The sequence below is a fragment of the Astatotilapia calliptera genome, chromosome 11 (genome assembly GCF_964374335.1).
Source record: "Astatotilapia calliptera chromosome 11, fAstCal68.1, whole genome shotgun sequence".
Taxonomy (NCBI): Eukaryota; Metazoa; Chordata; class Actinopteri; order Cichliformes; family Cichlidae; genus Astatotilapia; species Astatotilapia calliptera.
Genome location: NC_137432.1, coordinates 33586320 through 33606080, shown reverse-complemented (window position 1 = coordinate 33606080; position 19761 = coordinate 33586320). Strand labels below are relative to the sequence as shown.

The following is a 19761-nucleotide window of genomic DNA, read 5'->3' as shown; positions in this document are numbered from 1 at the left end:
ATATAACCTTATCAAAAAGTGGCATTTACTGTATTCATGTAGGCTTTATTTGGGGAGGGGGTCATACTGAGACCAAACTATTTACTTTTGAAGTGAAAGATAAATAAAATGTAAAAATTATAGTCACTTTCAGTTTGTCTTTCTCCTTACGATAAACCCCCAGTTGATATCAGCATTTAAACATACGACAGATAACATTTTAAATGATTGAAAGTTAAATGATCCTAGAATCAAAGGATGCTACATGAATGCAAATGTGAATTGCTCTGGGCATTTCAGTTTGTATGCAAGAAAAGTATATACATATTTTCCTGTTTTACACCATTTGAATTACTAGCAAGTTTCCTAAAATAACAATGAACAATTCTGTTGTTTTTGTCAGATTATATTAAATGCATAACTAATAATGGATAATGTTTTATGTTTTAGGAAATAAGATTTTATTGTGATAGTTGTTTCTCCCAGTAGTTTATTCTTGGAGTCCTCTGGGATGCCACTTGGTGTTCCTCAGAAATTAAATGAGATTTAACATTTCAGTGTTTGTTGTTTATTTCTGCTGTCACTGTTCAGTGTTTCACCCTTACAGCAGCTCATAACTGTAATCGTGTAAGCTGTAAGATTTCAGGAATTTATCCCATTATCTGTAGAACAGACTGGCATCATATGTTCAATCATGTCAAATAACTAAAGTGGCCTATTGTTGTAGGGTGCTGTCAGCCAACAGGGTGTATGTTTTGACATGCTGGATGAAAAGACACAGGAAGCTTTCAAGAGCAGAAATCCAAAGAGTAACTCAAGGATTCATTTTTCTTTTTCCTTTTTTAGGTTAAGAACAAGTTGACACTGGACATCAAATACTACAAACTCAGAATATCCTCTACTTCACCTCTGCAAGATGGAGTTTTACACATTCCCTGTGAAGCCATGCTTCTAGTTTGAAGTGCTGACACCTGAAGTAGGCTGACGTGTCCTCACCACTCGCTCCCCCTTATCGGGGACACACAGGCAGCTTCCTCACACAGCAGCCTGGACCAGCACTGCCACTTTTAACCTGCTTCCTCAGACTAGCACAGCGGTGTTTTCATATTCCTCACGGTGATTCTGAATGAATTAGTCCTCTCTGTGTACTACACGACTGTATTGGTACTGTGAGTTGCAGCTACAGGAGAGGACTCTAAGATTAGGGTAGACAGACTTCTGCATCAATAGACAGGGCAGGATGTTGACCTGTTTGCCCATTAGCAGGCATCAAACTGATAATAAGAATGTTGACAGCACATCTTCTTATTAGCTTAGATTGTTGGGTATGTGATGGTATCACATTTTTTTACAATCATGCCTGGTTTGGTTTGTTAATCAGAAAGTGACGCAAGCTATCTGCAAGAAACAATCATGCCACACAAGCAGAGGAAGACTGACATCTAATAACCAGGAGTTACCCACGCTTGGAACGCAGAGTACAATAAAAATTAAACCACAGAGTAACACAGCGTGCAGTTATGCTCAATTTGTGGCATGTTCCACTATCATTTGTAAGTGGAATGAACACCAGAGGAGATAGGAGTGCTTTTCATTATGCCAAGCTTCAACATGAGCTAGTGAAAATCAAAATTTAAACATGTCTAACCTGGTGAGATGAAAGATTAACAAACCTAGAAAACTATTCCGCAGTGGATCGGATCAGAGACAAAATAAAAATGCAGTGATGGCCTCATTTCGATGCAACTGGAGCTCGGAACAATGGCTGATTTCCTGCCAAAGTGCCGAGTGAGTTGACAAACCCACCACCATCTACTGGCACAGAGAGTAGCTGGTGGTAATTTCTAACCCAGTTAATAATAGAAGAGGAAGTATTCTGATTCCAAACTCTTGTATCAGCAACAGCAGGAGATCTGCACTCCAATTTCTTGAGGACATTTATTCCAGTCCTCAGCATTAAGTTAACGTTGTCTCTTGCTGTACATTGGCTGCATAATTATTGTGGAAATCAGGGGGATTCACAGCCTAGATGGCTCATAGAACATTTAGAAAATAGACATGAATGCATGTCATTAAAAACATATTTTCTCTAAAACAGCAAATCCGTATTTAGGCGGATATTCAGGGCCACTGTTGATGCTGATTTCTGTCATTTAGCGCTGGCATTATGGTAAACTTGCTGATGATGCCAAGTAGGTCGTTGTTAAAGCCAACCTGTGTCAAACAGTATTTGCTGCTTATTTTTAGCACATTTTGAATGTGACTAGCAGATGGTTGCAGCACACGGCACTGTACAATGACTCATAAGTGTCACTCAGTTAAACAATCAGAGAAAAGTGTGCAGTACAAGCACGGAAACAATATGTGGAAAATCTGTATTGTCCTAAAATCAGTAACCCAGATCCAGCTGGTATTCAAAACAAAGACTGACTGGCATTTGGAACCTTGACCCAAGTCAGTTTGCAGCACAACTGGTGCAAAAGCATTCATTTTTACTGCACATTTCTGAAATCTCCCTCACTTTACCAGGTTATGTGTTATTCAGAGTGGATGCTCTGAACTCATGGAGATTAAACAGATGAAATAAAATCTGTTATCACTATAATTTGATGTTTGCTCTCTGGCATTAATAACCATGTTGTTGACGAGAGGATTCACCAGCCTCACTATTGCTGAATCATACATTCACACGTGGCAGCACAGTGCCATCATCTGGTTGACAGAAGTGCTGTAAAATCACTGAATGTGGTTCACGAGGCGAGTTTAGAGTCTGGATACAGGAGACGTTTCATCATTTGTTCTTTGATGTCCAGCAGAGTTATATTTCAAGTTTCCACTGAGACCATTATTTCAGGTAATTGGTTTTTATGTATTTGGAATGAGGCTGCAGGGATCAGAATAACCAAGAGGGGATTTTTTTTAAGTATTTGGGCCACTGACAGCCTTCTCCATCAATCAAGCTCCCCATTGAAGAACACCTTGGCTAACAAGTGGATTTTTTTCTGTCTTGCAGTCAGTAATTTTAGAATAAAGAATTTAACACTGGAGGAGGATGTTCATGGGGGTGGAGGGCTCAGCTAAAAAATACTTTTCATGCAGACTGTAAAATGTAAAATTTAGGAACACGGGGTTCTAACAATCAGCTCAAGACACTTCTATTTTTGTTTAGTAAAAATGTTCACAACACAGCAGTGAAGACGACACTGTCATCAGGGGTGTTGTTCATGGTGGAGCTGCTGCCTCTCCTCTCTGGTACACAGCAGCCAGCAAAGAGGTGGCACCACGATAAAGACACCAGTGAACCCGGGTGGAGCAAAAGATGTTCTCCTGTAGTTAACAGCACTGCACGCTACTTACAATCAAAACCTTCATGGTTAAAAGAAGATGTTTTTCATGTTCTCGAGTTACTGCATTCACAAACGTAGGTGTGCACGCCATCTGCCTGCCTGCCCAGTAGGGTGACGACAGTACCCCTTTAGCCTTTAGTGGCTGATGGTTAAAAACAATCTTTTCACCTACAGCAGAGTACAAAACCATTTCAGTTTATCTGTAGATGTTGGCTGCTTTTTCACTCATTTTCATTCCAGTTCTTCTATATGACCATTTTCAGATGAACCACTGAGGTCAGTTCTTGCTCATTAAGAGTGACAGTCTTGACTCTTGAGGGAAAAATTTCTCACAGAACCTCATTTACATTTTCCAGGAACTCGATCCACATCATCTGAGTCACTGTGTTTGGAAAAAGGGTTCTGGGATGGCTTTTCCTCAGACCACTTGTGCTAAATTTGGACTGCATAGTGTTTAAACAGGTTATGCATTAATGTAAAAAATAATTCTGCCTGGTTTGTAAAATGAAAATTATTCAAAGCAAAGTCTACGTATTATAGATTTTTACATTTATTTATATACATATACACACACACACACACACACATTAGTGATTACTGGGATTAAATACATTTACTGTAGTGCTGCACTTAGAAGCATCTCAAATTCATACTTTCTTCATTCTATGTCAACAATACATAACATTTTCATGCTGTAAGACAAAACATTCAAAAAGATGAAAACAATCAAAGGAAAAAAAATACTAAACTAAATAAGGTTAGAAACACAATCAATAGTGGCACAGAGATGCCTTACATTATAATTCTGCAATCATGCTCTATGGCATCTATAAAAATGCTGAACAGACCCAGTTGATTCTGATTTTGAGTCAAGATGGCAAGAGGAAAAGATCTAAAGAGCTTTGAAAGAGGGCTCAATGTTTTATCACAAAAGCTTCAGTCACAAAGACTGCTCAGCGTGCCACTGTTTCAATAGGAACAGTGATTAATGTGACATCTGCACTTAAGATGAAAGACATCAAACATCAGCTGTGGCCGACAGCAGACATTTGATCACAGTGATGCACTTGCATGAGTGCAAAAATGTGACGGGGGAAGCAACAGTTTCTCTAGCCGACAACAATGTTACTTAAACTCAAAGTTCACTATTCTGTATGGAATACTATTCAAACAATTTCATACATATACATTTAATTATGTAATATTGCAGGAACAGGACTTTCACTTGCAGCATACTATATTTACAGCTTGGCAGTAGCATAAGTGAAAGGATTCAGATGTGTCTTCCGTAACATAATTTTCTTTACATTATATTTTTTAAAAATGCCCTTATTTTTTTATACTTAAACTTAAAGTATCTAATAGTACTACTTGTTCCTATGGAGAGCATAGATTGTGTTGCAGTAATATTACTGTGAAATTTGTTTTCCCTTTTAAAGTTTGCCTAATCAACTTTAATACATCTGAAATAAAAATATTATTATCATAAAAAATATATATAAAAAATTATGTTTTTATATTAAATAAAAACATAATTTTTCTGCCTTAGTTTTACTCTTCTGACATTTTGGTTCATTATATGCAGTGGATGTTTTATTTTTTAAATTTTAGATTTCTAGTAATAGATACTATTACTTTAGGATGGACGGGAAAGATGTCATTCTGCCTAACAAATACTGTTACCTTAATAGACTTCAAATGAGGCGCTACTGAAATAATAAGTTTGTAAAATGCTCTTAACTTCAGCCACTTAATACTATAAAATGCAATTTCAACATTTGCACATCCACAATAATAAATGTTTATACAAAACCCAGCCTCTCTGATTACCACAGTCTGAGAATGAAGTGCTCTGTTGGGATAATATGAGGTCTTAAAGATTTGATGGGCTTAATTGTGTAAGACATGTGAGGAGAAGGATTTGAAATTCAATTCAGTGAGACAATGAAGAGAAGCTATTATGGGAGAAATATGGTCTCTCTTTATCATCCCTGTTAGTACTCTGGTTGACCAACTGGTAGTTTGAATTTCAACAGTCCAGCCTATAACTAGCAGCATCACTCTAAGTCAGGATGTTTATCATTTCAGAGCCACTGAACAGATGAAAGCAGTCTGACATTTTTGTTTAATATGCACTTTGAAGGACACATCCTGGTCAAAAATGACTTCAAGATTTCTAACAGTGTTAACAGAGGTATTCATATTATGTGGTTAGCGCTTCTGTAAATTTTGTTACAGCCCTTTCATATGTAAAAATAAATAAATAAATAAAATAAATATGTAAAAATTGTGTAGTTTGTTTGTATATGTGTCTTTCTTGCTGCTGTTACACCCAAATTTCCCCTTGTGGGACAATTAAAGGATGATTCTATTCTATTCTTCTATTCAGAAAAGCATCTTTTTCCCCACTGCTATGTAATCTATTATTTTAAAATTAAATGTTATTAAGAAATGTTCAGACAAAAGACGGTTTTCTGGGGGAAAAGTGGTGGGTGGGCTCATTTACATCTTGAGAAAAGCCAATTGAATCTAATAATGAATTGATTACAGTGTTAAGGCTGTTATTTTCAACATCTATGTGAATGTTAAAATCACCCACTGTAATTATTTCATCGGAACTGAGTAATGAATCAGATAAAAAGAGAAGACAAACTCTGAGTAAGGATGACAGATAAAAACAACATGTATTCTTGTAGGATCTCTTCCTTATAATATAAAGTGACTTGAGGTGATTGCTAATTTGGTGCCGAATTAAACTGAACAACTGTTTTTTGAGAGAGAGTTAGGGTGTGCAGGCTTGGCTATGACTATCTAGATCCTTGGTTTATTACTTTAAAAAAATAAATTTAAAAAAAAGCTGGTGAAAAACTGCTACCACTCCTCCTCACCCTGTGCTTTAAGGTTGGCAGTAAGAATGACTCAGGGGTGTTGATTTATTTAAAATAACATTTTTATCTTGCTGGAAAATGTTTGACTATTTATTTGTTGAAGTGAATTCTTCATTAATAGAACACATCTGTTCGAGTGCTTGTTAATGCAAGTATCTAATGAGATGCAACACTTAGCCACTTGATGCATAACACATACAGACACAATCAAGAGGACCTGTTGAAATTCAAACTGAACATCACAATCACAGGTGATATAAGTGACTTTGATTGGGGCATTGTTGTTGTTGGTGCCAGATGGTCTGAGTTTCGGAAACTGCTGATCCACTGATTTTCCTAAACAGCTCTCTTGGGTTTGTCCAGGGGGCCTGTAGGGCAGTACTTGGATGTGGACCCAAGTGCAGAACAGACACGGAGACAGCAAATTGATTCTCACAAGCCTTATTATTAACACGGGGATAAACTTGAAACACGAGGAAAGTATGCATGGCGTGGCGAAACTGAACAAATGAGAATACAATTAGCAGGGAAACAGAAGAAGCTGGAATCTTGGAGATTACTGGGTCAGAGTGGCTTACTTAGAGACAGACGGTGGCAGGAGGACAAGCTTGCGTGTGCAAAGGGGAGTTATTCCTGAGCGGAGGTGCGTGAATCCTGTAATCGAGACCAGTGTCCAGAGAATGCGAGTGGCTGAGGAGTGGGATGGTGACGTGCCGAGAACACTGCAGGCACAAAGAGTTAGTTGACGAGCTGGAGGAGAAGAGATGGTGACGCTAGTCTTAAATACCGTCTCGCTTATCACTGAGAAACGGGGTCAGGTGAGTTGCACAGGTGAGACGATGAGGGCTCCGCCCCAGGGCGGATTCTGCAGTCATAACAACAACAATGGAAAGGTACCGGAAGCTTACCCAGACTATGACAGGGTTTACAGAGGATGGTTCAAACAAATTAAAAATATCTAGTGAGCAGCAGTTCTCTGGTTGGAAATGCTTTATTGATATCAAAGGCCCGGTAAGAATGACCAGGCTGCTTTGACCTGCAGGCAGGCAAGAGCAACTCAAATAACCACTCGTTACAACTGAGGTATGCATAGCATGTAAAATATGTCAAACATTGAAGCAGATTACAGATTACAGCAGCAGCTTGTCAGAACAGAACAGAACAGTGAGCTTACAATTCACAGACTCACTAAAACGGCACAACCAAAAAGTAGTCGGGTCTGATGACTCATGGAACGGTCAAAATTTGGGGTAAACAGGATGAAAGAATAGATCCATTCTGCATGATTCAGGCTGCTGGTTGTGGTGTAAATGTGTGGGGGATACTTTCTTGGCATGCTTTGGGCCTGTTAGTGCCAACTAAGCATTGATTATACCATGTCAATCTATGCCACAAATAATAGAGGCAGTTATTAAGGCAAAAAAGGTCCCAACGCAGTACTAGCAAGGTGTAACTACTGAAGTGGCCAGCGACATGATGGTAAACAAGTCAGAAAATAAATATAAAATGTTTTTTGGTTTGTTTGTTTTTTAAATTTCAGGGATTTTGTTTTATTGTTATTGTTGTTGTTTTTTATTTAAATATTGTACAGCGATGGTAACGACTATTAAATCTCAACTAAAATGTTTTTTGCAACTTTTCACAGTAAGTTGCAGTATCTTCACGTCCTACCAGGGGGCGCAGTTTATGCGTTGTAACTGACATTTTTGTCACTAATTGTGGAAGTAACTGCTGTTGCTGCAGCAGTATACCAGAAGACTTCTTCTGGTATAATGACCTGAACAAAGGCAGTTCATAGTTCATAGCATTACACAAAGAACAAACATGTGTTATTTGAGTAATGACTGGGTGTGGCCCAGTGCAGCTTCACCTCCAGCATCCCGTTTGTTTGAACACAACAGTGCAGACGGATAAATCCACCATCATCGGCTTGCCCAATGAGAAGAGCGGGGGGCGTTCCTGGCGTTATTTCTCCGCTGGCGAGTGAACCACAACAAACAACGGAGATACACCGGATGGCAAGTAAAACAGACTAAAACACACATCAGGTAAGCGGTTAGCGGAATGTTAAACGAACGTCTGTTGGATATTTAACGACTTCGACGACTGGCGAACCGTCGATCCGGTTTTAATTAAATGTCTGAATTACGTTTGGCAGCCTACAGTCGACGCAGAATACGGGTTTTCAGAGTGTGTTTACATTTTTAAAAAAATGTATAAGCTAAATGTGCCTATTGTTTGTAAAAATAAAGGCGTAAAAGCCGCTTTCCACCGGCCGGTACTGTGTGTCCTCGGCTAGCCTTAGCAGCTCAGCAGTAGCAGTAACAGCATGGCGGCCTTTGCTGTGTGTCGTGTATGTAGACAACAGCCTGGGTGAGTCTGGAGCATTTCTTTATAGTTTTATGTTGAGCAACCCTCAGATGAAACAGCGTGAATATCCAACGGTGTGGAAAAAGGCAACTCAAACATGACGGTGCTATACGTGTTGAGAAACACCGGCCTACTTTACGGTTTAAAACAAATACCTAGAGTTCTTTACTATGAGGATATTAGTTCAGGCAGAACTGCCAGTTACTGGTCATTTACTTAAGTGTACTCACATGAAATCTTAGTATATTTGAAACTATAGCTGGCGTATTAATACTTCAGCAGTTCTTTGATATTAGTGTATGACAGACCAATATTAACCACTTTATATAACACGTTTTCTTATATTATTATACTTGAATATGGCACTGTGCTTATTTACATTACATTATTATTTACAACTGCTGAGTAAGTAGTGTTTTAAATACCAGAGAAACACATGGGCCTAAATTCCAACTATTTTATCATCAGTGAGACCGAACACAATACAGAGACACAGAGCAGGCAGATAGCAAGTGTGTGACTTGCATGTCCAAAGCCCCCACTGGATGCCATTGTTTTGACAATACATAGTCAGAAAGCCATGCCAGCACTGCTAAAATGAGCAAATAACCTAAGAGAGCTGGACAATTTGAAACTGGTTGTACTGGGAAAAAATAAAATGCACCGGTACCAGTGCCCAGCAGCATCTGTTTTAAATGAGCACAGCCCTAAAAATGCCTCACACTGCAGTAAATGTACTTTGGAAAATATGGAGCAGATTTTTCCTGTTCAGTGAACACGTCTGCTAGTCATTAGAGTCAGATTGATTTGACAAAGCAGTCTTAAAGCAATAATATCATTAAAAAAACAGATTGCTCACATATTTATAACCTTGAAGAAACACATCACACAGCAAAGCATATTTATGAGTCCTCAAGTTATGTCTGAATTATGACTATTAATTCCTAGTTATGGCATTCTATGAATGTAAAGCTGTAGTACTATGCAAAAGTTAATTTGCCCATCACTTCTTCATATTTTGTTGGAGAAATAGGAAATAGGTAGAGCAATTAATAGGGGTTTCCAGTTACATCATAGATTTCTCACTGTAGTCCAAATCAAGCATAACTTGAGGCAATTTACTCTCTCAACGGTCTCATGTACTAAGTTTGTTTCAGTCTATACAAGTTAATATTTTATACTTTAAAAAGAGCAAGTAGGTCAGTATTTAGAGGTTGGAGAGGTAGGTGCTAGACACCATAGTTTGCACCAACTCCCGTTCCCTCCTCCCCCGACAGGAAAGACTTGTTGTATCAATTTGATTGGATTATTATCTATGTATCAGTATCTATTAGAAAGCACTCATTTAGGGTTGGGTTTTAAAAACTACTCATTAGATTTAGGAAAAAGACTGGTTTGAGTTAAAATACAGCAGTTCCCGCTTCTTTTAAAACTCTGTTACTCTGTCACTGTGACAGTAAAGTCGTACTGACGGTGGAGAAAAGAATGTGACAGTTTGTCTGCGTGACCATGAGCAATTCAATTACTGTTTCATTCCTGTCACATTTTGCCATGAGAGTGGTCTAAATATTTAACTTACAAATGTGTTAGTTAAATGTATTTTAGACAACATTGAAAAATAGAGAAGAATAGAGTCTATGTTTGAATTCCAACAGATTTACAAAAGACTTTTGTGATGAAGTTTGTTTCCCTGGGAAGTGTTTACTGGGATACATCCAGATCTAATTTTACATCCAAATGGCTCTCTGGCATGTGGTTAGTCAGCATGGCGTGCTGAACTTGTGCAGAAGTTCCTCTCTCTGTATGTTCTTTTTTTTCTGCTGATTACAGACAGCTGCAGCTATGGGCAAGACCCAGTCACTCTTAGCTAAGCAAAAAGACGAGAGTCAAGATGCTCTGACGGAGTATGGGGGGAGTCACACAGAAGAGGATGGAAAGAATGGAGATGTGTCTCAGTTCCCCTATGTGGAGTTCACTGGACGGGACAGCGTTACCTGCCCCACATGCCAGGGCACTGGCAGAATCCCTCGTGGTAAAGCTTAGCTGTTAAATGTTTAACTGTTAAGAGTTTTTTAAAAGCAGAGATATTAAAGTACCCATCTGTACAAAATACCCATGAATCAAGTTGAAATTTACAAGAATACCATCCCAATTTATTATAAACCTTTAGTAATGGCTTAATGAATGCTGTATGCATTTGGTTTTATCAAGTTTGACTGACAACTCTGCATTATAAGGAAACATGCAATCCAACTGCTTGCACATTTTCATGCAAGTGTTGCTTGCATTTGCATCACCCTTTTCCACATGTCACCTCAATTTCCAACCAGTAAGAAAAGCAAGGACAAAAACGGAAATATTGCTTACAAAAATTGTTATAACTTAAAGTCGAAAGTTATAACTTAAAGTCGTAGTTATGTTCTTAAGACCACAGTTCTTTTCTTGGCAACTATTAAAACTGGCTTGGCCTGCACTTGCTTATCACTCATACTTAAAACCAGATCTGGAACTCAGGACTGCACATTTCTGCCAAGGCCAAGTTTTCTGGATCAAGAGGAATATACTGATCTAAATTAGTTTATTGATATTATCAAGTTGTCTCCCATTTGATATGCCCTACTTCAAAGAGGTGGTTTAATTACTTAGGTGCCACCATTAGAAATCGAGTCAAGACCTGAAAATTGCAATTTTAAGTGAGAAAAATAAACTAGGCGAAGATTCTTCTTTGGATGTAGTTTTAAAGCAGTGATGCGAAATCGATTCCAGCAGTTACACTTTTTTTTTTTTAAACTCATTCAACAGGTCAAGAGAATCAGCTTGTGGCTCTGATTCCATACAGCGACCAAAGGCTCAGACCAAGCAGGACGTAAGTCTGCATTGTGTGCTCTTTTTATAAATTAGCTGCCTTAGCTGTGCGTGTGATGAAACTAAATGAACACACAGCAGCACAACAGACTTTGAAGCCAACAGCTGTTTCAGCTTTTGACTTCTCCTTTCAATCTCCTGCAGAAAGCTGTATGTCACAATATCAGTCGCTCTGTGCCTGCTGCTGTCTGGCCTGGCAGTTTTCTTCCTATTCCCTCGCTCCATTGATGTCTCCTATGTGGGAGTGAAGTCTGCCTATGTCTCCTATGACCATGACAAACGAATTGTCTATCTCAACCTTACAGTAAGTGTGAGCACTTTATAATAAATGATACATAAAATATATACAAAATAAAACGTAATTAATAATCTAACTGAATTTACTGATAGTATTGCATCAGTAGAATGCTGCATGGTTTAATTCTTAATTTTGAATTACGCATTTTTTAAAAATATTTAAATTGATGCTAGCATGCTTAGACAGGCAATGACCAAGGACAGCTCTAAATCAATAATGTTTGCTAACAAGTTTGCCATATTAACTACCTTCTTTTCTCTAGAACACACTGAACATCACCAACAATAACTACTATGCCATAACTGTGACCAACATCACAGCCCAAGTGCAGTTCTCCAAGACGGTGATAGGGAAGGCCAGGCTTAGCAACAGCACAGTGATCATACCACTGGATGAACAGCAGGTAGGTTGATATATGTTTTCTGTGTTTAGACCACTTTTCTCACATATTTTCTCCGATAAAATCTGGGTTCTCCTAATTTTCTCTCAGGAAACTCACATGATTTGCACTAACCTCAAACTTTATTATGCATAAATGGAATTTGTGCATCAGTCGGCTTTGTGTGTTTTTCTGAATTTTCCAGGTTCTATGAAACAGCCTACATACACAAACACTCATAAATATCTTACATACAATTTCCACTTACCACAACTTGGCAACCCACAAGCTAATTCGAGGTGTATGTGTGCATCTAAGACCAGGTTGATGCTAAAGGCGTCAGTTCACTATGTCATTCCTATTGTACTACTGCAGCACCTTCTTACTGTGAAAACACAGTACAGGGTGAGGCTTTAAAAACATGGGGAAATAAAGTAAAGGCCTTTGTGTGAGATGAGTGTGCAGAGGTCATCTACAAAGTTCAGCTCTGGAAGATGCTTCAAAAATATACAATTCACCAAAACCATTTCACACATTACTGGTTTGTTAGTTATGGTAGAAAATACATTTTTTTAAAAGGGGGGGGGGGAAAGGCTAAATCATTAAAATCACTACAGCATTGGTGTTCTGATAGATATACCATAGCAGGCCATGTAGGAGGTTACCCTTTTTCTGCACCCCAGTGTCAGTATTATAATGTTGCAGTGTAGTTTGGAGATTGTCTTGATCACTTGGCTCAGTGAGCCCTAAAAATGTACAACTGAGTACAAAGTATCCCTCGCAGTTTCTGTTTGTTTTTGTTTTTTTCTTGACTTTCTTTATTTTGCTAGTGAATTTGAAACGTGTCCAGCTGCGGCTTTTCTGTGTGCAGTTTGCATGCTCTCTCTGTGCTCGTGTGGTTTCTCTCCAGATGCTGTAGCTTCCTCTCACAGTCCAAAAACATGCATAGGTTTAGGTTGACAGGCAAGTCTAAATTAGCCATAGTTGTGAGTGTGAGCGTGAATGTTATCTCTGTGTTAGCTCTGCGATAGACTGGCGACCTGTCCGGGGTGCACGCTGGTTTTCCTCTGTAACAGCTGGGATAGGCCCCAGCCCCCCGCTGGATAAGTGGCAGAAAATGGATTTTCAAATCTAATATCTTTTCTCTCTGAATTGTGTTTACAGATTGATTACATGGTCCCCACCATCATCGCTGATGAATTGAGTTACATGTTGTGAGTATCTTATTTGAAGTCCTATTAATAAGGCATTTTACACTCAGATCAGTATCATGTTTAATCTTACTTGTCTCTCTTTCAGTGACTACTGCACCTTACCAACAATTAAAGTTCACAACATAGTGGTCATGATGCAGTAAGTATGACAAGATATTGAATATTTTTCTTTTTATGTCTGATACTGTGCTCAGCTGAGCATCAGTCTTTACTCTCAGCTCCCTCCTCCACACTTGCATAACTTCACCCACACACCCACACACACTGAAGATCTGCCCAGAGCAAACAGCCTTCTGCTGTGGGGCACTGTTCAGATCAGCAGAAGCCCCGGGCCTTTGGGTGCTTTGCTCATTTACACGTCAAATCTGACTTGGAAGCAGACTGTAAATTTAGCAGTTAACATTTCTCCTAATTAATTCTCTGAATCGAATGTCGGGGAAGGCAAACCATTGGTCTCTAGCCAAGTATCATCAGTATCATTGCACTGATGAATGCCAGTAAAAATGAGGATGAGAAAAGCAGCCAATATCCTAAAACCTAATGTAGCCTTTCAGTGGTTTTATATCTGGACCATGATACAATAAAGGTCAGTTGTGACTATCTAATCGAGTGTCTTGTTGCAATTGAGTGTATTCATTTGCCTCTAAAAAGACTTTTATTTTTAAAATCCCTTCAGTCTGTCTTGAATATTTTAGGAAGATGAATCAAACAGTTGGATTTATAAGAATAACTATAGTATACATAAGAGAAAATTATATTATGTCGCATACACTTGTAAAAATGGGGGATGGGTCAGTTTCAGACAGATTTTCTTATGTTAGTGAGGGAAGATGTCACTAATACTGTATTTTTTTTTTTTCTGCGTTTGCAGCCAGTTACAAGAAAAGGGTGATCTTAAAGAGTCGGGTGCTACAACAGCCTAAGGCAGAAGTTCAGTATAAGCTAAATAACGCCCCCACCCCCAAGTGTGAAGAATGCAGAATGACTCTAAAAGAGTCCAAGAATAGATTTTCTTTAAAAAGTCAGTTCTGACAGAAGTAATGATGAGCAAAGTTATTCAATCCCCCCCCCACGCACACACACACACACACACACACTTCAGTGTTAGGACACTGCCGCTCACAGCTGACAGTATGAAAATGATGCCGTGTCTTTGTGAGAAATTATTTGCTTGCACTAGTAATTGACTCTCTTCAAAAAATTAGGAAGCAAGTGGATGTTAAAACTGGTTTGATAATCACTTCTGCTATTTAAACAGACAAGCATACCAAGCAAATAAGTAATTATATTAATACCATGCAGTGACATGCAGGGGGAAAAAGCTTGCGTCTTGCTGCAGTCTGGCAGAAATGTCTTAAGCTAAAAGCAGCACTGTTCTGTAGCACTCCCGTACACCTGCGAGTGTTTCTACAGCTCCATGAGGCTGCTAACCTCATTGATCACATTATTATAAATGTCAGGCCAATGAGGTAATGTCAATAAAAAAATTTATAAAGCTTTTGGCAATACCAGATTTTCAGATGGACTAATTTAAGTTTTACCTCTAGGAAATTTTAAAATCCATGAAACTACAGTCTAAATGTGCAGAGGAAGCAGGGCTCTTATCAGCTTTATTTGCAAGATTTGCGACACCTTGGCAGCAACTACAGCTTTCTAACGATGCACCAATGCAACTTTTCCCAGCTCTGATACGACACAGATCTGTTGGCTTCATGCATTTTTCAATGTCAAGTACTCATCTGATACTAATGTTAAATGAATGATCTGTTTTCACAGTCACTCTGAGGATCAGACTGGAAGTTAATTTTTTACATAAGACAATGTCAGGCTTTGCTTCACTGTTTTGTTTAAATAAAATGTAATAAATCCAAGAATGTAAATTTAGTTGATTGGCATTTCTTAGTAAAATTAAAAAATCCCAGTGAGACCAAAGCAAATACAGGCGAAGGGGGGGTGACTGTTTTCATTGTTTGCACCAATCTCTTTTCAGCTCACTGTGCGACTCTTCACAACTACTGTTTATTCTAGTTTCTCCTTTGCCTGCTCTCAATGAGACTTTTCTTACTATCATGCAAACTTGTCAAGTGAGGAGTGGAACTGATAGCTGTGAAGTCATATTCCTAGGAGTCGATTTTGTGATGTTATAAGTACAAGGAAAGCCTCCCAACCAGTTTTTGACTGTAATAAGAGCAAGAAAGAGAAGTCAACAGGGTGTTATCTGAGCTTTTCAGCATGACTCACCTGAAAAGCTGTGGTTGGCTGTTGGTGTAGCTAACTGCTGACACTTTGCTCCATGCTATCTCAGATCTCCTGCTGCTGATGCATGTTGTAGTAAATGCAGAATAACATAGACCTGAGGCCTGCACTATGAAGCCAGATTAATGACTTAGTGAGCAGGTCCAGGCTAAAGGTTTCTGTGTCATAAAAGTGGATTTCTTTTTATCTGACTAAGTCACTGTGGTAACTTAGACTGAACAGATAACCTGCTTCTGATCAGATTATGTTTCATGGTTTCACTGATTCTTTTATTTACAGCATGTATTAAATGTTATCTAGATTATCTACTGGGGGAATATGTTTTATATGTCCAAGTCGTTAAGCCGTACCACCGCTTAAACCACTGAAGCACCTGAAATGTATACTCATTTATTTTGTTATGCAGAAATTGTATAAACCTTGTTGTACTTGATTCTAATCTACTGCTTAGTCTCCTTTACACTGCTGGACGCTACAAGAACAGACAGCAGGAATACCTGTTCAATCCATAAAATAGTTTTCACTTTGATCTGCTGACAAAGTGCAGCAATTTTAATTTAGTTTTAATGTTAAAATGGATCCAGTTTACAGTTTCAGAGCAGCTAAACAGCAGCACAGAGAGCGTGCTCAGAGATAAAATAACTTGAATTCAAATGTTTTGGACTACTCTGTGCACGAAACCACCAGATTAATGATTTTCTGCAACATTATATAATTTTTTTTTGTTTTATTTGCAGTGATGCATTTTGCTGTAATGTTTTTTATCTTCTTAATCACAATTTTATCATCATCATCATCAGTTGATAATGCTTCTGATTGGAGTAGACAGCACCTATTATGATTCTTTCATGCAGAAGAAGAGTCACATGACTTGCAAAATGCCCAGTTTGGTTTGAGCACGCACAGAGCCTGATGCATATACCCCTGCCTGATAGAGGAAGCTGATAAACCCTGTTCTTAACTGTGATAACAGTTATCTCCAACTGAGGTTTGGGGTTTTGTTAGGACAGCTAGCATAAAGAAAGCCTGGCTGTGTTGAATTTTGTTTGTAGTCTACCCCTCAAGTGAGGATCAGAACAATAAGCTGTCCAAACCCAGCAGTCAAAAAGTCAACTTCAGAAGTTGTTTGTTTTGAAGATAAAATGTGTTGTTTCTTATTGATTTTTACTGTGCTGAATCCAGATTGATCAGATTTGTTACTATTTTCAAGATATTTAATCTTTTTAGCTGTTTATAGGTACATGGCTGTGATAGTTAACTTTTAATCAGAAATTGTAAGCTCTTCATGGACGCTTCATATGATAATGTTTCCCCTTTCTTTAATTTTCGAATAACTATGAAAAACTGCTCTGTGCAGAGAAGACTTGATATGCCACATAGAATAACATAGAGGTTTATTCCACTTCAATTCACAAGAACGCTGCACAGAATTTATTTAGAGCTTAGGCCAGAACAAGATGTTGAGTCTAGGTGTGATAGATCTATAGATGGAGGAAATGCACTGGTGTAAGTTCTGAGCTACAGTACTTTCAACAGCAAATAATGATAGCAGTGATATCAGACTGCTGCACAACTATTTCCACTGATCTCTTGCACTTTGATCATGTTTGACTCTTGTTTGCTTTTCAGGGTGATGGTGACAACGTCTTACTTTGGCCACACGGAGCAGGTCTCCCAGGAGATGTACCAGTATGTGGACTGTGGGGGGAACACCACCTCGTTGCACGGGCATGTGCAGGTCTACCAATAAGGGAAGCAAAAGAGCTTAGGCATCAGATACTGCTGTTGACCTCCATACAAAACATCTTTGCTTTTAATTTAGTCGTAGTGGCTCATCAGTTTTTAAGTCCTGAATAGTTTATTCTGTTTAGAGGACAAACATGATGTTTAGAATAGACGTTTTGCAATAAAACCACCAAACGATGGTTTATCCCTCGTGAACCAGACCTGTAAATCCTCCTCATGGCCCATAGACGAGAGGTTTGTAGTTTTTCCAGGCTGGTAAAAACAGAGCACATTATTCAATATTCAGTATCACTCCTCCTCTGTATTTGAAATACTGGAAGCAATAGCTTTACTTACGATGCACTTTAGCTGGACCTTTTGAAGAGAAGGTAATGTCAATATTGCTTAAATAGAAGGGGAAAGCTGCTCACAGCCCCTCTCATTCTACACCACTTTATGAAATCGTTTCTAAAACGTGTGAGAGAGAATTGACTTTTGAAAGTAAAACTACTGAGGTGTTCCTAATCATTCCTTTCTGCTCTTATTTGACTCCTTTCTACAAACAGCCTCTCTCTTTTTGTTTCATGAATTTTGTTAGTGTGTAGAGCAGTACAGCAGACTCACGTCATCACTGATTTATTCTAAACTTTTAGTTTTTGTGCGGTGTGTGTGTGTAACTCTGTTAATCATCAGGTTAAAAGCGACGCGTGACTACTCTGAAGACCTTAATGAGCATATTTTACTGAAAAATAAAATACATTTTTCACTTGATAAGAAAATAACTTATAATAATATTTTTATGTCATAGGCTTATTCATACAAATGTCACCTTTTTTTAAAAATTTAAATTAATCCTATTTTTGTGGGCCATGGTGTAATTTGCTGTTTTGATCACATAAATATAATTTCTTAAATCAACATGCAAAGTTTCACAGTTTAAATCGCTGCAAAATCTCCACATTTCTACACGTCATTTTGAAGAAAGTAAACCGAAATCAAACTGTTCGTAATATTCCATAAATGTGAAAGTTTCCCAGCTATTTTCTAACATCTAAACAGTGGTTTTGTGTTTTTCATGCATGCCGGTGACAATAAAATCTATTCATTTTGAGCGTTTCTTGTGTTTTCTTGGTGTGCTTCTAATATACTGTGTACACACAGAGTGGTGCCAAATGTCTCACTCAGCTGAAGTATGAAGGTCTCCAAATTCTTACCTTTTCATTACTCCATTGTTATTACTGCACATTAATACTTGAAACTGGACGTTTAAAAGACAAGAAAAAGTAGGTCTTCATGTTTTCAAACATCTGCATCCAGTCCATTTCAGTGGACTGGATGCAGATGTTTGAGCAATGAATAGGAGATAAAATTTGCAGGTTTCTTACAAATGTGCGAAAACAAATTTCATCTGATCATAAATTAGTTGTCCATAAATGATTTTGTCTAGAAAATGTACCCGACATAAACATCTTCCTTTTATTGAGGATAACAGGGTTTTATTGTATTACACCAAAAGAACTACACCTGCAGTATCCTCACAACCCACCAGGGGGCTGCAGCTATTGTAGGGTGACCAGATACTGTACTTTTATCTGGAACTTGTTCTTTCTTCTCACAAAATGAAATAGTGTCCCATATTCTGATCTAGTTCACGAGCACATGTCTCCAAATAACGTTTTCTCTTTGACATTGTCTGTGCATTCCTACTGAAACTCAGAGATGAAATTTGGAAATAAGATTGCAAATTTGCAGTAATATTGCAGAAGACCAGTGACAAACTTTAGCGTAACTGTCCTTCATATTCCTCATGCCAAATCTGTTTATCTGCCTCTTAGCATTAGTACGGTGTCCCACACAAACACACTCATTAATGTTGTTGGGATCCTGTCACGAACCTATTCACTCCAGCAACTATCCACAGAGCTGACGCACACACATAAAGCAACATCTATTAACTTCCATTTATGCTCATAATAAATTAGAATTGAGGATGTGGTTGTAAAGCTGTGTGTGTTTAAGCTATTTATTAATGATAATAGTAATATTTATTACTATTTTCAAAGAACCTAATTTTGTTCTCTGCTTTCAAAACTTCTTTCTGGTGTTATCCATCTGTTTGTTTCCTAAAGCGAGAGGCACAGGCCCCTTGTGTATCATGGTATGTTCACATCTGTTGCAGTCATTAAACCACCAGCTCACTTCCACTCCGGGATCCAGGTCACAGGTCTAGACCAGAGCTGCACTGGAATACATACAACAGAGAAAAAACCCTCTTGCCCCCATCGCTAATGTATTTTGCTTACTGATTGTACTTTAGTTGTTGCCAGTAGAGTGTTAGTGGGGCAGCACTGTACTTTTATTTTTGCTTCTGGAGGTACTTTATTACTAAATGAGTGATTTCCCCTTTGGATTTTTAACACGATGGCATTCATCTTTGTTG

General features: G+C 38.3%; 1 protein-coding gene and 1 long non-coding RNA gene across 2 annotated transcripts; one reads left to right on the top strand and one right to left on the bottom strand.

Annotated features, from left to right (window-relative positions):
• Positions 1 to 5716: 5716 nt before the first annotated feature.
• LOC145431870 (uncharacterized) lies at positions 5717 to 7031 on the bottom strand. Its single transcript, XR_013912176.1, has 2 exons — positions 6793 to 7031; positions 5717 to 6595 (listed from the first exon to the last, which is right to left on the bottom strand). It is a non-coding gene; the product is annotated as an uncharacterized LOC145431870 (long non-coding RNA).
• Positions 7032 to 8103: 1072 nt separating this feature from the next.
• tmem106ba (transmembrane protein 106Ba) lies at positions 8104 to 18432 on the top strand. Its single transcript, XM_026185099.2, has 8 exons — positions 8104 to 8262; positions 10415 to 10616; positions 11387 to 11450; positions 11594 to 11753; positions 12010 to 12150; positions 13291 to 13340; positions 13426 to 13479; positions 17226 to 18432. Exons 2-8 carry the CDS (start codon positions 10427 to 10429, stop codon positions 17344 to 17346), a joined length of 780 nt encoding a protein of 259 aa, XP_026040884.1. The 5' UTR covers positions 8104 to 8262; positions 10415 to 10426; the 3' UTR covers positions 17347 to 18432.
• The last annotated feature ends 1329 nt before the right edge of the window (positions 18433 to 19761 follow it).

Coding starts and splice junctions, on each gene's coding strand:
- tmem106ba (XM_026185099.2), top strand. CDS start 10,427: ATGGGCAAGACCCAGTCACTCTTAGCTAAGCAAAAAGACGAGAGTCAA. Junction 12,151..13,290: donor TACCACTGGATGAACAGCAG/GTAGGTTGATAT, acceptor TTGTGTTTACAG/ATTGATTACATGGTCCCCAC. Junction 13,341..13,425: donor GATGAATTGAGTTACATGTT/GTGAGTATCTTA, acceptor TCTCTCTTTCAG/TGACTACTGCACCTTACCAA.